This window comes from Ischnura elegans, chromosome 10, assembly GCF_921293095.1.
Source record: "Ischnura elegans chromosome 10, ioIscEleg1.1, whole genome shotgun sequence".
In the NCBI taxonomy this organism is placed as follows: Eukaryota; Metazoa; Arthropoda; class Insecta; order Odonata; family Coenagrionidae; genus Ischnura; species Ischnura elegans.
The window spans coordinates 51402274-51420751 of record NC_060255.1 but is presented as its reverse complement, the minus strand read 5'-3'; the positions used below and the strand labels follow the sequence as shown (position 1 = coordinate 51420751).

Here is an 18478-nt window from a genome sequence, read left to right as displayed (position 1 = left end):
ACTTGCTCCGGCAGCACCGTCCATCCTCCGGACCGTTTTGTGGCTGAAGCTCACTTTCTCTTCCAAGGGGGGAATAGTGAGGCGCATTATCCACCACAACATGCAGTTGGACCGGTAGATAAGTGTTTGACCACCAATTGGACGACCCGCGTTCGCTTCCCAGCGCCGGCCGGAATTTTTTCTCTTTCCAGAGAAAATGCAGATTGTTTAAGGAAGTTCCGACGCAGCGTTCCAGAGTTCGCCGCCGATATATAAGCAAGCCATCTTGGCTACCAAGCCAGGCTGTGTGTTGAAGTGATAATAAACGCTCCTCTACAGCGACCTCATTAGAGTATTATTCAGCGTAGCTATCGCTACTTATTAAATGAAATGTAAATATTATGGCAAATTTTTTTGGACGTGCTCTGAGATGGAGGATAGGGACTTAAACTTGGCACTCTTCCATGAATATTTTATTTCCCAGTCATTTTTAGGTCTTGTGCCATTGAAATAAAAAGAGGAGGAGTAAGCTAATATTTTTTTTTTAAGTAGCCATCCATTGGCAATAGTTAAACTAACAAACTATTCTCACATATCAAGTATTGGATGTTAAATTTTCAATACAGCTCTAATGGCACATCCATCAAATTAACAAAACATTAAAAAGCTCCAAAAGAGGAAGTAGTTCTACAAAAGAATTCGGTATGCTCTCACCTAGTGACTATGAGGCTTAAATGACTTCTTAAATTTCCACTGAACATTTCCCTTTCTAATCACAAAAGAGGTTTCCATGGTCAAGCCAAGGAAAAACTTGCAGCAGTTGCTGATGTTATTTGTGATAGCACTGCGGAATCATCTTCCATGAAAAATCATTTTTCATTTGCATTTTGTTTGAAAAGACTAATACTCTGTGAATATGAAATTCAAAACTTGTGCCAAAATGAAAATTATTGCTGCAATAGAAATGATTCATGAAAATCTAGATTTCATTCCATACAAAAAGGCTTTCAAGTTGCCATATATGAGGTTCGGTAATTTTTTTCTTTATAATTAAAAAAACATGCACAGGGATTCAATTTATGCACTGTTAAGGAGTTAAGGATTATTTTGGATTTAAAAAAGTAGTTGCCGCAAATTTCTTTAAACTAATTTTCAAATCACATAATCCATTCATGATTAAAATTTCTCACCATGAGTCATTTTGTACCAAAATACTTAATTTTATACGTCCATAATTAGGGGACTTTTAGCTCAGAATCAATTACAAATACTCCTCTTTCCATGCATCACACCAACTGAGAGACTGTTAGCAGAAACCAATAGAGCATATTGCTTGTATCATACAAGCTGAAATGATGAGAATAAAGAAAAAAGTAGAGCAAAATGCTATTTGCCCAAATTATTAGTAATACACACTAGATCAAAACAGATTACCAACCTAACATGTGAAATGCCATACAGAAGCTTTTAGACAAGGAAATTGCATATGACTAGCGAACCAAAATTCAGCCGACTTATACATAAGTCTATATGAATGGAAGTGGCTGAGATCTGAGCCTGTTTTACCATTCAAAGCCCGATATGACGTAGACGTCACGTAAGTAAAAAAGCGTTTTGCACATTAAAGATGAGACATACCTTATAAAAAGCAATTGATTTCCAAAGACGAGGTATCCAGGTCAACAAAAATATTTTTTTATCAGAATGATACATCTAGTAATTTCTGTAAAACAGTCTAAACTTATGAAAAATTACCCTACCTAATATTGTTGGGCTGAAAAATTGAAACATTTTATAGAGTAGACGTACACCAGAAAAGTCTTGTAGTTGCCATAAAAAAATTCAAATTAAGGCATTCGTTAAAAATAGTGCACATTGATTAGGTATAAGGAAACAGCACTTGTGTAGTTTAATTGGTCACATATTTTTTTGTTGGGTTCTCCATTGGATCAGGTTTCCTTAGCCAATGTTGTGATGCATGAGCCAAGATCTGGCGGAGAACCCAAGAATAATTCCTGCGGCTAACTTGCTGGGAAAGCCTATGATTATATTTCACTAAGTTCTACAGCAATTTAACTAATTAATATTTTCATCTTCAGGGGTAGAAAGGGCCCCTGTGCCTCTCTCTGCCCTTCCTCGCAGGAATTCCTATTCCAATAATGCAGCAGAAGATTATTCCAAATGAAACTTGCCACATCAGTGAGGTCACAAAATCAGGCACACCACAGAAGCATTGCAAGATGCCATATGTAATGTGAGGTGCTAATTCCAACCATTTGTGAGTAACACCAAGAGGCCTCATGTAGAGGGGCCCTAGGATAGCATTGATACACTCAAAAGTTATCAGTCTTCAAAATTAAAAAATCTAAGGTTGGTTTGAAGCAGTACATACATTTATTTTAGTCCTGGGCCAGCCTTGAAAGTGCAGGTAAGGATAAGGAGCCAAGCTCTTGTAGCAGCCGTCTGTTTTAGTTCAGCCTGGGCCATCGCCTCACCTTTCTTCCTTCCTTCCCACCCTCAAGAATGGAGCCAACAATGCCCACAGTACTGATATGTCCAATCAAGGTGTTCTTTCTCTGATACCCAACGTGCTCCCAATCCCAGTAGCATAGCCATAGGTGGGGGTCCGGACCTCCCACAAAATTTAAAAACACAATTACATATTTTCTTTCATAAAAGAAAACAAAAAATGTATTGAAAAATCTTGAATTTACCAAATATTTCTTTAACAAATGAAGTGTATTCAATTATGAAAAGGTTAAAAAATATTGAAACGTATTAAAGAAAAAAATTGAAACGTATGGGCCGAAATCCTTTTATTTTTCAACTAAACAAGGATGTATGACCATTAATTTTATAATGTACAAAGATCACGCAAATCTTACATTTTTTCCTTTTTTATGGTCATTATATTAAAAATTCAAGTAGAAAGTGTGGCAAATGGAATGTTTTCATACCAAAAACCTTTCATAATCATTACAGTAGATACTTTGTTATACCTAGCTATATGTAAACTTTTTAACTTTAACAATAGACAAATAAAGGATGGTATTCGTAAGAGATCAAAATGAGGTGAAAACCCTTTGGTTCTGCATTATTTAAAGCTTGTCATATTCAATAGGCAGCATGGTCATCATAATTAGCTTTGATTATGTTAACTGTCTCACAGTTATCAAAGTTGGATCCAAAATGAGACATTATTTTTAACTCTTTCCTTTCTTAAACCTTTGCCTCGCTTGAGCTTTTGTATAGCGATGCCCTCGCTCATTACCACTCCCTTTAGTGTCATCCTCAGCCGCTACTTCTTCTTCATTTTCTTCTTTATTTTCACCTGTAAAGTCACAATTTTTATCTTCACTGAAATATGAGTTCCCTCAAACAAAAAAAATATTTAAAAAGTGATGCAAAAAGGCAAATCATTGATCAAAAAATGGTAACAGCAGATCACTTTTGATAGTGAAAGAAGGTTGCAAATTCAAATTACATCAGACCAGGAGAAGGCAATCTATTGATGCCTAAAAGCCAAACTTTAAAATTGGCATGACAATCCAAGAGGCAAATATGTATACCTATTTTAGCTATGTATATATCTTTTTCAATGAATAATTAATGTTGGCACAAAATTTAATAAATAATCCCTCCCAAAAGTATTCTAAACTTTTGATGTATTAAAGTAACAAAAGCCTAAGAGCATTACAGGGCAAGTGAATTAATTCAAAGGCTCTAGACTGCCACCGGACAGTGGGCAGTAGATCCCTAATTGACTACAGAGATAGGCTACTGAAACAGCAAAAGTTATAGATGCCAACAAAGAAGTATGTATGGAAGTTAAATGATACTTGAAGGGTATTATCACAAAAGGAAATCAACCAACAGGATCACATGCTATCAGGGGTGCAGCTAGGAATTAAGGCTAAGGGGTGGGGGGTTTAGCCACATCTAACACTGAGGGGTATGGAATACACACCATGGTAAGTGGGAGGCATGGGGGTCCACCCCAAAATTTTTTTAAGATAAATGGTTCAAAATGGTAAGTTTTACGGCTGTGTGAATAGTTTGATGTTTTATTTGTGATTCATCCCTTTCCTTAACCCTTCGAGACGACGGAGTTTTCCTCTTAGTATGACTGTTGTACTAAGCCCCAAAAGACTCTTCTCTCTCATGGTACAGAGCATTTTTGGAGGACATTCGTTAAGAAGGGTCTTGCGGAACCTTTTTCGACCCCTCCCCGCTGGGACTCCGCATTATCTCGGACTCCGAGAGTAGTTGTGCTCCCTCCTTTCCGGGTTTACGACCCTACCTGTGGCATTGGTTTGCGGTCACCTTATGTATTGCTTATATGTATTTAGCACATGGATAATTGTTGCTTGCACGTAAATTGCAGACTTTGAGTTGAATTCCTCATTTTTTTCTGAGCATTGTCAAATTTTAAACAAGTTCTAAGGTCAATATTAACGCATTTAATGCAGCAACAATTTCCATGTTGATGTTCATACAGAACTCGAGATATAAGTTAATAATTATTGTAGAATTTCGTTTAAAAATTGTAAACGCAGCTCAAAAGACAAAGAATTTAATTCTTAGTTTATATTTCTTGAGAAAGGAACAAATATTTATTTCGAAAACTAACTAGATAAACAATTGCATGACTGAGGTCCCTTACCGCTAAGAGGGGTAATAAAAGACGAGGGGTCAGGGTACCTGCTCCCGGATTCCGAGGTTAAAGCCTAAACCCTGCAGTGTTCGGTCCCGAAACAAAGACGTCGTACACCCGCGACCGTCATAAAAGGGGGAGAGATAGGAAACGTATATATACGGCTTTCGTTCACTTGCGTAAGAAAATCTCAGATGAAAATAAACGGCTTTCGTCTCCCGGGTCAAGAAACATCCACACGTATATTTATGTCTTTAGTAGGGAAAAGGTTAATATTAGTTACAAAAATTTTCATTAAAATTACCCAAAAATATTCTCTAAGTTCTGGGTGGGGGGGATTTTATCTCCCAAAACCCCCACTGCATGGATGAAATTTGCCATAAAAAAATCATTCAGCTTTGCCGGGCTTCAAAACCGTATCTCCTGTCAGGTATGCTACCAGTTACACCACCAAGCCATCTTCTCACAAGGCAAATCTCAGACTGGGTTAACAGAACAAGGTGTTGACGTCCCAAGTCCACAATGTGGCATAGGAGATGGAGGTCATGCTAACTAAGCCACTGTCATAGAATAAACCCTCTTATAGGGGTCATCCACTAACTACACGAGGTGATTTTGGTGATTTTTGGCCCCCCTGTCCCCCATTGTGAGATATCATGAGATTTGGTTCGACCCCCTCCCCCCTTCCTCTAATCTCACGTGAGATTGTACAAAATGCGTACATAGGGGAACCCAGGGTGGAAAGGAGTAAGTGATTATTTAAAGTGAGAAAAAAGGTTCTGCACAAATGGCAATAACTATATATAGTCCAGATTTATGTTGCTATTAAGTTAAGCAACAACCTGGACTAGTAATAGTTACTGCCGCTTTCTTTCCACTAAAAAATTGCTTACCCCGTTCTGCCCCAGGTTCCCCTACAGTACAAATACATACTTTAATCTATGCTTCATTGTGTTGGGTTAATTTTTAAAAAATTGTTTAATTATTTTTATGTAAGAGTCAGTAAAGACTAGTATTTAAGGTTACAAAGATCACAATTTTCCATTGTTTCTTGCAGAATAAAAAATTATGTCATACTTGCCAGGATCCCAACGTGAGATTGACCCCCTTCCCCCTCCCTTAATGCCTCACACACTTAATGGATGCCCCCTTACAATTAGTTGCTACTCTGCCACGGACATTTTTCAAAGCACTGCATAGAACAAAAAAATTTGTATGCAGTCACGTGCATGAGTGCAATGTTATACACCAAGGATGAAATTCCTCATGAAAAAATCAATTGGCTTAGGGTATGCTACAAGCACCTAAGGCTAAGCCAAATGATTCTTTCATGTCAAGTTTCATCGCTAGAGTATGACATTTCACCCATGCGTGTGATTGCGTACAAAGTCATTTGTTCTATGCAGTGCTTTGATTATCACATGAGTCGGAGGAGCTGCCCATTCAATCGTAAATTTAAAAGATATGCCTTTTTTTAAAAAACTTACATCCTTTATATTTAAATTAGACATTCATACTAACCAAGAAACGCACTTGGATCTTCCAGTAATGCCTTTCTCTGGCACTTGACATAGTATCGAAATCCTCTTGCAATTCCATATCCAAGCATAGCTATTCCAATGGTAAGCAAGGCCATTAATATTGGGTGCTGAAAAATAAATTTTGACAGTATTAGTTACTGAAACTTTAATTATTTCAATCAATTTTTTATCTCACAGATAAACTTATCAACAATAATCAATAAAAATTAACTACTTGAGCTTGCCTTGAACTTTGTCAACACACAAAGCCTTTCTCTGATAAGAATACAAACATTATAGGAAATGTCCAAAAACCCAGTGATTAAATTTTGGAATTTTTGTAAACCATTTTTAGTGATATATATTATGGTAACTCCAGAATCAGGAGAAATCACAGAAATTTCTCTTGGCGAACAACTGCACAACATCAAACAAATTGCTTACATCAATAAACAGCAAAAAAAGACATTGATGGTGGAATGGACATGGCATTTTGCAGATGGTCAAATTCCATAATTAATTCGTGGCAAATATTTAAGAGTAAGTAACTAAATCACAATTAAAAGGAGCCTTAATTATCTCCCATTTTATTAACTGTTCTCTTTATTACATTAGATATAACTCCTTATAATATATACACTTATTATTTACTTCATTTCATCATAAAGATATAAGTAATAAAAAGAACACCAATTAACATGACCTTCAATATTTATTTCTTCTATGGGATTTTCTCGATGATTTAAAGTTTATGTTTAATGAATTTTGAATGAGAAACTAACCTTGGAATACGAAAACAGTTGATAGATTCAAATACCACTACATACAGGGGCGGATCCAGGATTTCTTTCTGGAGGGGGTGGGAGCAGGGGGGGGGCACAAGCAAGGCCGTATCCAGGATTTTGTTCTGGTGGGGGGACAAGGATACCTCGTAATACAAAACGAACGCAATGATGATGGGACCGTATTCAAAATCTTGCATGGTTTTTAAAGGCCTAGGGAGGGGGCACGTGCCCCCATGCCCTCCCCCCCTAGATCTGCCTGTCATATATATATGTATATGGAATTGGGTAAGTTAGGAGTTCAATCCCAGCTAGCACATTATAAGTCATTGAGATAAGGTGAAAGGAAGAAATAAGGAAGTCGCTTCTCAAGTAAGCTTGTTATGGGTTTCGTACGGCCAGGGCGACAAACATCCAGACTAATGGCAAAATGGATGCCAAACTTTCAGCACTTCCGTAGATGCTGTTATTATCCCATCGTTACAGAGTGTTAATTAAGGCCTTTATGCATTAAAACAATGTTTTTATTATTGGCGCTTCTATATTATGAGGAGAAATAACATCATACCGCCATAATTTGAAAATCATTCACATTTATGAACTGATAGCTTAACGAAGGTCGTAAGAAAAACACAATTTCACAAGAATACCAACGTAGAATAATATAAAAATGCCGGAAGGAACATCTAATATACGTATTGTAGTCATCGGGTTATCAAACCATAATTTATAATTCATAAATGTTAAAATGTATGGACCTTGAATAAATTCAGTTTTTCATGCACATGCCAAACAAGTTTTTTTTTACATAATTGGATATTTAATTAGTAACTACGCTAACTTTTCTCAACAACTGCCGTGGTGTAGTGGTGAGCGTGTAGTACTTCGGTTCCGAGGGTCGCACGTTCGGATCCATCCTGGTGTTATTTTTTTTTCTTTCCGCTGCGTGGATAGAGTACTTGTACTATGCTTTATATCTTCACTAGCCGGTTGCTTGCAGTTATTAATTTTTTTCTATTTACGGGAAAATCTGTTATCAGTTGTTCAGCCCTCATAAAAACTCGCTAAATTTCCCCAATAGCCTTTAAATTCATGTCAAGATGAGCCGCGTAGCATGTGTAGTACGCTGTTCAGCCGCCTTTGGCGCTCCAACAGAAGTGACTTACATTGCCTGAGGATATTTGACGGCATTCCTTACCTAAACGTCCCTAACGTCTTACCCTTGCCTTATATAAGTCCCTTAGCTTACGATAAGCTGCTTATCAATTTTTTCCTTAAGAAAACCATAAGAAACGGTTAACTCACTTACTTTGTGCTATCTGGGATAGTATGTGTGCAGCATATACATTTGAAATTATAGCTGAGTGGTGATGAAAAATGTTTTATGGAAGCAATTGCACAGGTTAAGATGGGTTTACAAGGAGCATTTACCAATCAATGTGGCCTACCCCCTCCCCATATTTAAATTCCTACTTTAATTAGCAGTAAGGCCTAATACCTTTCACTCCAACATTGAGCCCTATTATCTTCTTCTACCTACCCAATTTGGCCTTCGCTCAGTTGATGTAATGAACATAAAGCCAAGCTCACAAATATCCCAGCACCAACGAAGATATATAGAAATATTTATGAATTAATGTTTACAGGAGTATAGTCAACACAGCTTCTTCTACGTTAGCAGTTAGTATGACAAGCATTCTGAAATGTAGTCCTCAATTATCATAGAAAAACAAATGCCCCCAATTAGTGAGAAATGGTAGTAATCATGATAGATGATAATCATAATTTACGCTCAAATACCAGCTTATAGAAATGCTAGACTTATTGTTGGAAAGGACCCAATTCATAGGCATTAGGAGAATCATTCCATCAGGATTTCACGGAAATGAATGGCATGTGCCAAGACAAATATAAAATCAACTTGAGGAATCTATTGGGAATGAAGACGAGCAAGCATTTCAGGTTACAGACGGATAACAAAACGATATAAGCCTGTTGCCCTCCACTACCAAAAGCAGCACAAAAAAATGCATAGTGACAGCCTTGACTGAATTCAACATTCGTTACGCCCAAAATATGATATTTATATCATTGATATTGACAGAGTATACATAATTGGGAATAATCCATTGCATTACCCTCTATCAGCACAAAAATTATCAAAGTATTGATTATGATTTGGCAAAGTAATTTGATGTGATGGAGATAAACTGACTTCTGATATCGATTTATCATACCAATTTAAATCAGATACACCCATGTCTCGTATAGCGCAATTTCGATTAGCGCAATTTCGATATAGCGCAAAGTCGTTCCTCGGGGAAACATTGCAACGCAGTGTAGCCTAATCAAAAATCTTAAACGCTCTCGTGATAAAACGTGAACTTGCGCTAAGTACACACGAAATTTCTATCATTTTACGCATATTAATATTATTGCTTGCCTCAAATCTTCTTTTTTGTTTATATATTAATAGAAATCCATTGCTGTGCAATGGCCAAAAGTATTACTCGTCATTGGGTCCAGATAGCCGGCCTACCGAAGTAATTTATCTCGTCTCCTTAACAGAATGAGTTAATTTAGATCATTAATTAAGCGTGGGGCTAGTGGAAATGAGTTTTTTTAAGCAATACTGGTTGAGACGTAATTTTTGCCGTCATAGGTTATCGGGCGATTGACTTCCAGGTAGAGGGTCAACGCTTAAGCCTTCAAGGTCATCGGTATTCACGGGGTAAAATGGAGCGGTGGCCGAGTTGCGCATGAATAGCATCAACATATAAGAGGGTCCACTGTAGAGTCTCAAACACAATAGCTTCGTTCCCCACCCCGCAGTCATAGGCCCTGTGCGTCTCAAGAATACAGTTCAGCAGTAGAAGGTGATGTCGAAAGAGCCATGCAGAGTAAAAACCAAGATAAAATGGCAAAAAATAGGAATTCGGGTAGAAAAATCAAGAATTTATCAAGAAAAACCATAAACCCAGAAGAGAAATTGATATAGGTCAATTGCTTTGAAAATGGAGAACATCAAAGCGATATTGCGCGGAAGTTTAAACGCACGATGCCTTATTCTGAATAAAGACGAAGTTAAAACATCTGTGACCTCAGCCGCACCAACTTCAACCAAGCGGTCTACACATACGGAAAGTTCATAGTGAATCTGTGCAAAAAGACGAGAGTGGTAATCGCTCCGAGACATTTAGTGAAAGCTCCGGTTGGTTCCAGAATTTAAACGGCAAGCAGGTATTTTCAGTGCGGCGATATCAGGTGAATCTGCAAGTGTTGATAGCGCAGTCACCCCAACATTTTCTGATGAACTCCAAGCTGTGATTGAAAGTGGCTCCTTTCCCCCTCAACTAGTTTTTAGTGTTGACGAGACGATATTCTTTGGGAAAAGAATGCATTCTCGTTCATTCATTTTCAGGGAAGGAAAACCTGGGTCAGGTTTCAAGGAATTTAAAGACTGTTTCACGTAGCTGCTAATGACTCGGAGGACTTCAAATGAAAATGATTTATCATTCTTAAACTCCGCTAGCTATGAAATGGCATTCAAAGTAGCATTTGCCTGTCATTTCGATGAGCGACAAAAGGGCCTGGGTGACACAATAGATGTTTTTAGACTGGTTTGAAAAATCGTCAACTGCCGGCAATGCATTACGAACCCCTGAGATAGCAGATGTTAGCCCACCCGCACGACAGGAGGGAATTTCAAAAGCACGTAAGAATTTTTTTTAACGTGAATAAAAGTCTTCAAATGCGTGCATACTATCTTTAAAGATGTTTTAAACTATAAACATTTATATAATTAATGTTTTCTAAGGCTATTTATGGGAATATATATGTTTTAGAGGAAATTCAATACCCAGGACCTATGCTACCAGGAACGCATCCCTATCTTCCCAATGTTAAAACGCTCTCGTATAACGCAAATTCGTATAGCGCAAAGACCCCAAGGAACGCATCCCTTGCGCTATACGAGACATGGGTGTATTGGACTTAATGCAATGATTAAAAAGCTAACGTTCATAAGTAAGAGCAATTTATCTATAGTTGGAATTTTCTGTAGGCCTCAATCTTATTCTCAAACAGGGTTTCGATAGAAAATTATAACAAGAAGTCTCTATAACAATTAGATAGTGAATTCCTAACGTCTAACTACTATTTGTTCCCAGCTAAAATTGACAGTTAAGTTAGTGGAGGAGTAACACAGAGAAGTAGTAAATAATTGAGAATAGTTTAAATATTTCATACTTCTGAAATAGATGTTAAGAATAAATGAACATAACAATAAAAGTGAATGAAATAACAAAATAAATAGGTCTTACACCAAGAGTTGGTTTTTGCATCAATACATGCTCAGCAATCACAATAGTGACACCAATTATAATTCCAATTCCAGCACCTAACCATGGGATTTGTTCATCCGCTGAAAATTAAAGTTTTAGGTACATAATATCAGTATTAGGATATTACAATATGCCAGAATTAAACTAAGTTCATTAAAGCAACTAATAATTACCATTTTGCATATGGTCAACAACATTTACTGAGAAAAGTTTGAGGAACACCACTGGACAGAGATCCAATGAACATAGGTATTTAATATCCAAGTATATACTTTGCAATGCACTGAATTACAACATAAGCTTTACTCAATTCTGAAATTTGAAAAAGAAATTACTACATATATGTCTTTTATAAATTAAATATTATAAAATATGGAATAGGGAAGCAATTAACATATATTAAACCCAGAAATTATGTGCATACCTTTCCGGTCTTTCTGCCATCCCTGAGTAGCTCGTCTAATGGCTTCCATGATACTTTGGTCATCAGGTTGTAGATCTAGAGCCATTTTGTATGAAAGTAAAGCATCGCTGAAGTGGAAAGTGGCATATTCCACTTCTCCTTTCCTAAAATATCCCTAAAAAATTAAAGTAAACAGCCATTTCAGGGATTATTTACAAACCAAGAAGCAGTTTCGTAATAGCCGGTGGCTAATGACAGGAAAATTACACAACCGTAACCTAGGTTCAGTAACTTCCAAATAACATCAATATAAGCTTATATTGATGTTATTTGGAAGTTACTGTTAAGCAAAGTACTTATTATAACATTTAGTTAAACTAGTGACATTAAATGGAAGAACTCGATTTGACCAAGGTTTGCATTCTCAATATTTTAACTTCATAAACATCACATAACTGGCCCCAATAGAGTCAAGACCTCAAGATATGTATAAGAAGAGTTTGTGACAAAGCATCAAGTCACCTCTGGATTTGCTGACAACAACACCAAAAGAAAAATACACAGAAGAGTTAGGAAAGAACTATGTGAAGTAAGGGTCCTGAGTGCTGCTGCTGGAGAAACAACGTAAAAGATTAAGAACAAGTGATGGGTTCGTTTGTTTTGGTGAACCTCTGTTGGTGGCATTACCACTCCTTGCACCCACCCTTGCCCATTCCCTCCACTGTAAATGGCAATTGGTGTTTTAAGTAGGGCAGTAACCGCTGAGGCCAGCAATTACCTGCAAAATTGGCTTCTCTTGGTCGCCCTCAGCAGCTCTTGCTTGGATGAGGAAAAAAAGCTAGATTGCACGGTGCTGCATACAAAATTCAACTCTTCCCACCTAGCAGTGACATGACACATAACCGGAGAATGCCATTGGATCTATACAGCATAAATGAACAGAGACATGGATGAAGGCATGAGGGCAATTCAGACTTGTGAAGTACTGTGCCACAGCTTGTCAGCATACCTACCCTCCAATTTGCTGTGCTAAGGCATTGTATCATGACTTTCTTCCTTTCCTTCAAACATTTGGGGTAAAACTTGGGTCGACGTCCCACTTTTGAAAAGAGGCATTATCCATATCCACCCCTCTCGGGTGGATGAAATGGTACGGTGTCAATTAAAGTTATCCAGAGATTGGAGATACCCACTTTCGAGTTTTCTTTGGAATGATATCCGCTAAGCAGTCATGCTCTTTATGCAGCATCTGATGAATTGCTTCCTTAATTGTATACTAATTTCTCAGCTTCAGGTACATTCTTCTTTTCATAGAAAGCCCTCTTTGCCTCCGCTTTTCTACTAGCTATGTCTTTCTTGCTTTGTCTTGCGTTGGTTACTCAGCTTCCTAGGTAACAAAATTTTTTCAACTCTTCAAGCTTTTGTGTTCCTAGTTTAATATTTGTCCTAGCCTTATCAATCTCACTGCATACTAGTATCTTCTTTTTGTTGATTTTTAGCAGATGATAGATCATTGTCCTTTCCACATTTGTCCAAGTCTTCTTCATATTATCCTCTGTCTTGTCTATGATGTCAGCAAATTGCAGCATACCAATTATTTCTCTAAGGATGTTTACACCCAAAGCCTCGTCTCTGATTTCATTGACAGATTTCTTGATGTAAAGATTAAAAAGTTCGGGGGACAATGCACATCCTTGTCTTCCTCCTTTCCTTGAGGCAAAGATGTTTGGTAATTGTCTAGGGAAAAACTAAAAAGGACTGGTAAAGGAGCAAGACATTCTAACAGGGAAGTTTAGAACATGAAGAAAAAAGGCCACCTGGCTCTATTATTGAACAATTTTCACTTCAGGAAATAAATAATGTGGAAACATATTCTGCCATGAATTTTTCTGAATTTGTAAAACCTTTTGTTTAAAAGGTGTCACTCACTGAGCCTGCTTCAACTAGGGTTGGTTCAACAAGCTTGTAAAAGAGGGGAGTATGAAATACTTCCACAGATAGGAGGGCTGAAGGGGCATCGTCAGAAACTATTTTAGCAAGTGAATATTGATACCCAAAAATTATTACATTTTTCGAGACAATGGCCCCCATAAGGTTCAGAAAACTCCAGAAAGACAACTTGTACACTAGCATCTTGATTAAGCATTTCATTAAAAGAATTTGGTTGATGGAAGCGAAGAATAAGTGGCAGAAAAAAAAATCTTCCTCATTCAGTCATTCACTCATAAATTTGAAATTAAGAAAATGCAAAAGTAGCCCACAAATGATAAAATGACTTTGTTTTCTTCCACGGACTAATTTTTTTGGTTGTACCAAAACGAAGTCATTTTGACATTTGTGAACTTCAACTTCCACAAGTTGCACCAAAAAAATAAATTCGTGGAAGAAAACGAAGCCGTTTTGTCAATTTTGAACTTCAACTTCTACAAAGTTGTGCCAAAAACCATTAAAAGCAAATGTAGCTGCCCAATGTTCTGAAGTAGATGACACCGTTTGAGCTCAGCTTCAAGGTGAACCTTTCCTGAAAGGAAACAATCCCTCTTGACAGGATAAACAACAATTAACCACATAGGTCCAATATGATGTGGAGGGGAGTACGAACCTAAAAAGCAAAAACCTGCTCAATATGAATTTGTGACGTTATCAAACCATCTATAAACTGGTTAGGGCCGTGTTTCGAGAAGTGAGCGAAGGATTTAGAAATGGAAAAATACTGGTAATTTTGACCAGTTTAAACTTGAGTTCATGTTACAATCAACTCATCTGCGAAAGAGTTAAGGCCTAGATTTTACACTGGATACCTATAGGTTGAGAAGAAGGTGATTAATCAGTAAATCCATCTCGGGATATCATTTGGGTAAGTTCCTCGATCTCCATCGCTGCCAACGTTTTGATGGAATTCTTTCCCATCGCCATTAGGCCTGAAGACGATGGAAAAGAAGTCCATTGATACTTCGGCAGTAATGGCGATTGAGGAGCTTACCCGAATGATATCCCGAGAAGATTGTACTGTCACCACTTTCCAGGAAAAAGTGAAGTTCTACGTGGTTAGTCAGCGCTTAATTTCAGCCAGAACAAGCTGGAATGTCGTTCCAGAATGTCTCAGGGAAAATGGATAATGTCAAAAAAGTCATAGTGTTTTTATAATTGGTAAAACATGATTCCTCATTATAACTTTTGTTACAAGTTAAAAAAATCAGAAGTTTTAATGGAGGCAGCGGCTTTTACTTGAAAATCATGTGCCTACCTAATTTTTAGAAATTAAGCACAGTGATGAATAAAAAAAATCGAATTTTAGTTAAGGCATGGAGAGAAATACCAACATTATCAATTATGTGGTAGCCTAATCTGATACACTGAGCAATAAAAACAATGTACCCCACTGCTGTTTCATACTTTGCCCATCTATACGCAATTTGGACGTAATACATCAAAGTGTCCAACCCTCTCAGAGAAATACATATGGAAGAATGACAGTACTTCATGAACACATCTATTATGAGTGTGTTATTGTTGCCGAGAAGCTCAATCTTTAGAGCTTGTTTCAACCCTAACAGGTCAAACATAAGAAGTACTGAAAGATGCTGGTCAACCAGAAAAACTTTACGCCCCAATCATAAAAAAATATCAAATTCAGCCTCAGCATTAGAAATGGTAGCTGATATCCTTTGATTGAAAAAGTAAAATTGAGAAAATCACAGCCAACATGGTAAAAGGTGATAACTTTGCCTGGATTCTACAAGATAAATTAGTGACAAGAGATTATTCCATCGAAAAGTGGCCAGACTCGAGATAAGGCCCAGTTGATATGGCAAGGGATGATGGGATAGAAAATCGCTAAGATTCAACTGGGAAATACGTACTCACTCTTCATTTTACTAAAAAATTCTACACTGAATCCACAGAAAGAGAAAATATTGCCACAGTCAACAGGTGAGAAATTAACTTTAGCAAAATGGAAATTTTTAGAAAATGCAGTTAAATTCATAACCAAACGAAAAAATGAGTATTGTATAATTTGGGTGAATTCATAAGATCATTTATTCCAGGTTAAATGAACGACAACTTACGAGGGAAAACGTGGAAATGCCACAGGAATCTGAGAAAGATGCTCAAAGAAAATGTTATGGTTCAAACAAAGAGGAAGCAAGAAACACTAGTTTACTTGTAGTAAAAGGCTGTCAAAATTAGCATCTTAAAATGTATATAAATTTAAATAGATGAAATCAAATGCATAAATTTGCTACGTTAAACCGAAATGATGCAGACTAAAAAATCCAATGTTTATAAAGCTTAAGTTTATACCCTAATAATTAAAATTATTCCTTAAAATTTATAAATTCACCTTGGCCCAGTCAGGCTTCAACCTGATAGTTTCATTGGCATCTTGAAGAGCATAGTAATATTGCTGCATTTTCAACAAGACCAATGATCTGTTGCTGTATAAAGAAAAGTTCTGGGGATCCAATTTTATTGCATTGGTGTAATGGAGCACAGCTTTGATGTAATTTCCATCTTTCACACATTTATTACCCTCTTCTTTTTGCTCTTGAACCTAAAAACGTTAAAATTACATAAGAAATAGACGCAAGCGTATAACGCTGTAGGTAATTGACCCTGGCTTAAATTAAGAAATATTTGATTATAGAGGCACAAATTGATTTATCTTCTTCAATATTCACACACGGTTCAATGAAAACAAATTTTATAGATAATAGTTCGATGAAATTAAAAATATGACAGATAAATGGGAGGGTTTACCTCGTCCGCACTCGCCATTCTACCAAAAAAAAATTCTTTGCCTTGTCCGCATTCTGCTAAAACAACTGACTAATGAAATAATACTTGGCGCAAGCCGGTAATTTCAAATCTTTCCTCGAGGACGGCAAAAGTAGTCAATGGACTTTTACTTCTAAAGATTCTAATAGGGAGCTAATAAATATCTAGTTAACCAGAAATGGACATTATCATTTATTTATTTCAAAATGTACATATTTATCGAACAGAAAATTGTTTGACTTTTTGAAGGGGTACGACTTGTGATGGCAATATTTATGTGAAAACATCTGTGCATTTGCCCATGCCAGACATGCAACGTATCAGATATTTGAGAAATAGAGTCATTCAAGTACTTACAGGATATTAATGGTCAGTAGATAATTTATATGATGCAAAATGAATATCAATAAATTAGCCTTTACACAGCAGAAAGTAAATTAGTAATATATTCAGATTTTTTCATTTCAGGCTTCTGCCCACATAGCACAAAATATCTTCTAGATGTCTAGAAAATATCTAGAATGTCTTCAGCTAATGTCTAGAAAATATCTTGTAATATCTTCAAGATATTTTGTAGATATCTGAATGTCCGCTTTTCCGATACATATCTATAAGATATCTTTGAGAAGATATTTTCTAGACATTGATTCAAATTGGATCCACTGGGAAAATTCAGGGTAAATGATTCGCTAATGATCCCAGCCAACATAGGAGGATTTATGGGGGGAGAGGGGGGCACGTGCCCCCCCACCCAGATGGTTCAAAATTAGGCAAGAATTTCAACACAGTTTATCATTATGATCGGTTTGTGTATTCTGGACCCACCGAAATATAAAAATTGATGATTTTTTCAATTTTTCCTTTTATGAGGCAAAGTGGATGTGTTTCTATGTTTCGGATTTCGGGGGGGGGGGGGGGGGGAAGGGAAGGCAAAGGGGGTCCGGACCCCCCCCCCCCCCCCAACAAAACATAAAAATTGATGACTTTTCATTTTTTTTCTTTTCTGAAGCAAAGTTAATGTGTTCTTATATTTCAGGGGGGGTTCAGACTCCTGGACCCCCCCTCAAATTTGAAAATTAATGATTTTTTTCTTTTATGAAGCATAGTAAACATGTTTTAATATTTCGAGGGGGGTAGGTGAGGAGCGAACTCCCTGGTCCCCACTGTGCAACACAAGAATATTCTAGGCATGATAAAGTAGGATATATTATCTATAGTATCCAAGACATTGTAGATATTTTCTAGACATCTATTAGATATTTAAGATATCCAAGACATTGAAGATATTTTATAGATATCTACAAGATATTTTGTGCTATGTGGGTGACACGGCCGATATACCTACCTCATCCAGCCAACACCTCTCTCGTATGACTAAGCAGAAGACAACTGACGTTAATATTTTTGGTTGTTTATGTAGAAATATAGGTCATGAACTATCGTGAAATAACTGGCTTACATCAGGCATTTAATGTCCACTAGGTTGGTATGCAATTGCTAGAATGCTGTGATGTTATTTTTTTTTAATTTAAATTCCCAGACAAAAACAATAGGGTGGTTTCCTATTATTTTTTTATTGCTTTAATCGAAAGATTATTACTCCTGGAGTATGTATTTCACGCTTTTAGATTTTTAAATGACAACATCTATTTTTCGCGATTAAATGAAAAGTGAAAATTTTCAAGCGCGCGAAAACGCGACGCTTAAGTATGAATGCCGGGAAATATCTCCGTACGTCGTATTTCTGGTTCCCCCTCCCGCCCGGTGAGGTGACCTTGAGGCGAGGCTTAGCGCTGATACATCGCAGGATGCTAGCGGATAGCTGAGTACCTTGCTGGATGGTAGCGCTTGGCTTAAAAAAGGTTTATTAATACCTAATCAAACGAAGAAAACTTTCCGAACTTAGCCGGTTTTAATAGGTGATTATTAAGACATGTTTCCCTGAGCTCTGTGCCTCATGCATGCATTGGTAACCTCAGACGATATATAACTCCTATCCTCTCGTGTAGAAACTAGGT

General features: G+C 37.0%; 1 protein-coding gene across 1 annotated transcript; it reads right to left on the bottom strand.

The window, feature by feature from the left end:
- Positions 1–2804: 2804 nt before the first annotated feature.
- LOC124166878 (stress-induced-phosphoprotein 1-like) lies at positions 2805–16902 on the bottom strand. The gene is made up of 6 exons (XM_046544590.1): positions 16443–16902; positions 16027–16236; positions 11703–11856; positions 11258–11358; positions 6155–6281; positions 2805–3310 (listed from the first exon to the last, which is right to left on the bottom strand). The coding sequence occupies exons 1-6, from the start codon at positions 16458–16460 to the stop codon at positions 3183–3185; spliced, it is 738 nt and encodes a 245-aa protein (XP_046400546.1). The 5' UTR covers positions 16461–16902; the 3' UTR covers positions 2805–3182.
- Positions 16903–18478: the final 1576 nt, after the last annotated feature.